Source organism: Sinocyclocheilus anshuiensis, unplaced genomic scaffold (genome assembly GCF_001515605.1).
Source record: "Sinocyclocheilus anshuiensis isolate Anshui unplaced genomic scaffold, SAMN03320099.WGS_v1.1 scaffold658, whole genome shotgun sequence".
Taxonomy (NCBI): domain Eukaryota; kingdom Metazoa; phylum Chordata; class Actinopteri; order Cypriniformes; family Cyprinidae; genus Sinocyclocheilus; species Sinocyclocheilus anshuiensis.
In genome coordinates this window covers 639,532-644,487 of record NW_015542402.1, presented here as the reverse complement: position 1 = coordinate 644,487, position 4,956 = coordinate 639,532, and the positions used below count along the sequence as shown (strand labels likewise).

At 34.8% G+C, this 4,956-nt stretch overlaps 1 protein-coding gene across 3 annotated transcripts in view; it reads left to right on the top strand.

The window, feature by feature from the left end:
• Window positions 1–4,956, top strand: part of LOC107692968 (follistatin-related protein 4-like) — a 225,917-nt gene that overhangs the window by 3,652 nt on the left and 217,309 nt on the right. For all 3 annotated transcript variants that reach the window (XR_001634694.1, XM_016492188.1, XM_016492187.1), the window contains exon 2: window positions 3,329–3,461. Coding sequence is in view for 2 of the 3 variants with exons in the window: in XM_016492188.1 (XP_016347674.1) it covers window positions 3,339–3,461 (123 nt within the window). In the remaining variant the exon portion in view is untranslated. The remainder of the gene's footprint in view (window positions 1–3,328; window positions 3,462–4,956) is intronic.

Sequence of the window (4,956 nt, the reverse complement as noted above, 5' to 3'; positions counted from 1 at the left end):
AAAAAAAAACCATATGAGGTGTATCCTAAATGTGGAGCACATCACAGGCAGGACCATTGCTTACTGATTAGAATAATTAATTAGACTGGATTAAATGAAGGCATTTTCAACACTAGTTTCTTAGGCTAAACTTAGCATGCCACAACCAGCTGTCAGAGACACATGTGACCACAGTGCATGGAGACACATTATATACAAGGTCATTGTGCTCAAAAAATATAATTATGATTGTTAATCATGATTACTTTCATTAAATTTTTTTTTTACCTTTCATCAAAACTATTGCACTTTCACATAAGCACAAATCAAGAGAATGTCAACTCACATGGTTCGCTTGAAGATTTATTCGGAGCACACAGTGCGAATGAGACTGGCTGTTTTACACTTTCATTTGAGCAAAATATCTCAACACTGATCATTAAACTGCAGCTTACATGTTTGCTGGTGTTTTCAGCTCATCAGCGTTTTTCCATAATGCAGAGAGAGCGCGTGCACATGGTGGCCAGATTGGGAAGATAAAGTAAAACACTGGGGAGAAAATGTATCGAATAATGAAAAAAGCTTGTTTCAGGATAACCAGCGGGCAAATATTGCAGATGATTATGCTTAATAAATCGAGAGAAGCAGAACTTGTGATCACAATTAAAATACGAGTTATCATGCAGCCTTGTCTGAACTGAAACAACACTGAACAGACTTGATCTGAATAATGACACTATTTTTAATCTTTTAGTGCTGCTTTACAGCAGAATATGAATCTGTCTCCATAGTTGTTTTTTCGTAATTAATGCTTCTATTTTCTTGTTCAGCTCTGTGAAGATGCTTTGACACAATCTGGATTGCATAAGGCGCTATAGAAATAAAGGTGACTTGACTAGACTATAAATCATCTTAAAACAGCATTAGTATAGCAATGGCTTGAACTTGAATTACAGGCCAAAAGTAAATCTTGGTAACACATGCCTATTATTTAGTAATTCATATTGCACAAACTGGTAAGCAAACGATTATCCAAAGTTTTGCTCCAGACAAAAACCATAACATAGCTCAGATTATGTTATGTTCACTTCAGTCTGAGATGAAGTGCATGAAGATCTTTATTCTGACAGGTAGAATAGAAGTAGTGAACACAAATCACCAGCATCAGCTGCTGGTGTCAGAAGACTCTTATACTTCAGCATTAGTGAGGGAAATGACACTTCATCACCTTAGCGTTGTCATGATAAAGCCACAATAATGTCTGCCTGCTTTCAAATACTGAATGCTGTTTGTATATATGGGGTAGGTTAAAATTTACGCATACTGTATGATGTACAAAGAACAGTGTATATCTTAACAGTTTATCTTGAATACAAGCATTCCATATAGTTTCATTCATTAAAAAACACATGCATAATAATTATAATCTAGCAAAATGGTGTTTAACGTAATTTTAGCAGACTATTCCAACTTCACAAAAGCATTTCATATCAACTACCCATTTATTTTCTGCATTCCTCTTGTATTAATTTGTTCTGCATATTTACTGAAAAGTACACATCCTCTTAGGTGTATACTTATATATTATTTTATACACACATATGCTTGATTATGTTTGTATGTATTATTTCTATAATCTCTTATAGTAATTTATGCAGCATTGCTGATTTCAGTGATTGTTATGAGCCTCAACTGGGAGGCTCAATAAATTACCTAGTTAACTACCTTGTTAGTGAGTAAATAATTTTTTTGTAACAGTCAATTTTTAGAGCAGACAGCTACTCTAAATGGATTCAATAAAACGGCACCTATTCATTATTGATTTGTGTCTGCTCCAGATATTGACTATCTGAGCTGCTTCAATTTCAGATACAACCTGTTGCATATTTTCGGTATTTCTACCCGATTTAACCTATAAAATGAGTTTTGTTGGTATAAATTGATGTATATAGGTTGGTTCAGTGATGGTAAATAATATTTTTGACTTGAATAAAACCAGCGTCTTGGACGTACTACCTTGGGAGTGAAAATGGGTAGCATGTTACTGACAGCAAATGTGTTATTTATCATTTCTTGGGAGAGTTGTGTATGAAACTATAATTGATTTTATGTTATAGATTGTTACATTTTTATAAAGTATCTGGTAAATTATCCAGTCTATTGTTTTGGTTTCTAATGCCGCTAAAGAGTCATGCACATAAACTGGCTGCGTTTGTGTTTGTCCTTTGGCACATAAACCCCAAAATGTAAAGCGATTTCCCTCTTGCTGTTTAATATGTTTGCAGCATGTTTTCCTCAGTGCACATATAACAACACAGTTTAAATGTTGCATATTTGTCTGCAAACACTGGCCACCAGTATTTCCATTGTGCATACAGGCTCACCTGACAGCAGTCAAGTCGAATTTTTGGCCCTCTAGCAGTTGAAGCGCAAAACTACAACATTGTTTTGGTCATGACGTGAGTTGAGTTTTGGCTCTGCTATTCTGCGCAGATGAATCTGATAGTTACAGATGATTGCTTTATCAGTGCGCAAGTAAATAACTCCTGTCACACATACAGTCTTTATTGGCAATTACCGGTACATTACCGTTAAGAGATCATGTGTGAACAGGACCTTTCCAGAAATACCGGTAAATTCGTTCTGGCAATTTACTGGTATGAGAAGTTGAGATGAATCTGATAGTTACAGATGATTGCTTTATCAGTGCGCAAGTAAATAACTCCTGTCACACATACAGTCTTTATTGGCAATTACCGGTACATTACCGTTAACAGATCATGTGTGAACAGGACCTTTCCAGAAATACCGGTAAATTCGTTCTGGCAAATTACTGGTATGAGAAGTTGTAACATTACCACTAAATTACCGGTTTAGGGGTCATTTCCAGTTAATGATGTCACAGAATATACCGGTATTTTGAAATTGATGTGTGAATGGTGCTTTAGCAGTAAAAAAGACAGATTCTTCATATATATATTGGATATTGGACTCTCATTCTGACGGCACCCATTCACTGCAGAGGATCCATTGCTGAGCAAGTGATGCAATGCTACATTTCTCCAAATCTGATGAAGAAACAAACTCATCCTAATCTTAGGTGGCCTGAGGGTGAGGACATTTTCAGCAAATGGGTGAATTATTCCTCATTTAAAGCAATGGGTTACTGAGATGCTTTTGCCATTAATAGATTAATGTGCATTTCTATTGGACATACTGTAGTATTAGATGTATTGGGAGTGTGAAGGGTTTCTGTAATTATACTGCTGAATGAGCTAGTGTTGATGTGCTCTGTGTGTTTGAGTGCTGGTATAAGATGCTCATCGTGTACACGTTCTTCTCTTGACAGGCTGACACTGATGGGCTGGTTGGGCATTTGGGCTTTGCCCGTCCTGCTTGGATCTTCCCTATGGCTGACTTATGGAGTCCGAGCCAGCGCTGGAACCGGAACTACAGTAAAGGAGGTTCAAGAGGGACTTCAGGTAATAGTATTCATTTTCTTTTGTTCATGTTCTGGGTCTCAGAGCTAAAACGTTTGAGTTATATTGCAGACTATGTTTGTCAAGCAGTGAAAAAAAATCATTACATTTTAATTTCAAGTCTTCTGAAATGATATGAAGCTTTGTTTGAGGAACACACTGAAGTTTAAGTTCCTGATAATCTTCCTTTGAGGGTCTTGTCTGTCCCACATTTACATCTGTAGTGTTTTCTAAATATTTTATGAAGCCGTTTGCAGAAAGCTAGTTGAAGAAATTATGAGTTTCAGAGTAGGTTTAGACTTAACCAAACTAAGCAAATCCAAGCCGGTTTAAATCGGCTTCAGCAGACTCACAACTAAAAGTGTGTCATGAAGCCAATATCTGTATTTGTTGCAATGGCCATTTTCTTGGTTTCTGTATTCAGATCAAATTAGATGTGGTCGGGGCTTAAACCTGTACTTTATCTAAGCTATATGAGAAATCCATTTGAAATAATTTATCATATAATTTTGTATAATTTATATAAAATGTATTTATTTAATAATTCATATAAAATACAACCTTTTATTGGAAAATTTCTGTAAATATCTTGTAATTGAAACAGTAATACTACATGGTAAATAAAATGAAAAAGTTGTGTAGTAAAGAACAGAGGCGCCAATTAGGGCTGGGCGGTATGGCCAATATATCTCGGTATTGTCTGTGTTTTTCTGTTTTTAACATCCTGCCTAATGTTGTCCTTTGAAACAATGTTTATATTAAAGGCAATGAAAACAAATATAATGAATGTAGACTATGATAAATATTATGTGCAAAAAAGGTTAAAAACACATTACATTCTAACATTGTAACATCACAATCTAAAAACAAAAATAATGCTTTTTTAAAGCAGAAGTTAAATTCACTAAACTAAAAATGAAATTTAAAACAAAAGCACAGACTAATTGCATTATATTTTGATTACCCCATTACAACTAATACAAGTAATACAATTACATTACAAGTAGTAATGTCACAGCTGGGTTGCTGTAGTAATACCAGTGTTGGGGAAAGTTACTTTTAAAAGTAATGCATTACAATATTACGTTACTCCCTAAAAAAGCAACTAATTACCTTACGTAGTTACTTTTTATGGAAAGTAATGTGTTACGTTACTTTTTAATTAAGTTTTAAATCTGGGCAGGGCTTGCTTGTTTGTTTTTAATATAAAAAAGTTCTTCTTTTACAAATGTAAAAGCCCTTTTTACAACAGAAGTGAAAGGAATACGCCTCAGGCTGAAGGAAATGCAAATTCATGTCTGTACAGTAGAGGGCGCAGCTCAAACAAATTGCATGAAGAATATGACGCTGGAGAAGAAAGTTCAACACTATTCAGCAATAACAAAAATGAAACAAATGTGTCATTTTTGCTTATTAGTATGGTTGAATTAGATCATCGAAGGTCAGTAGCAAAGACATTGGTTAATAAAATGGGATTAAATACATAAATTATATTTGT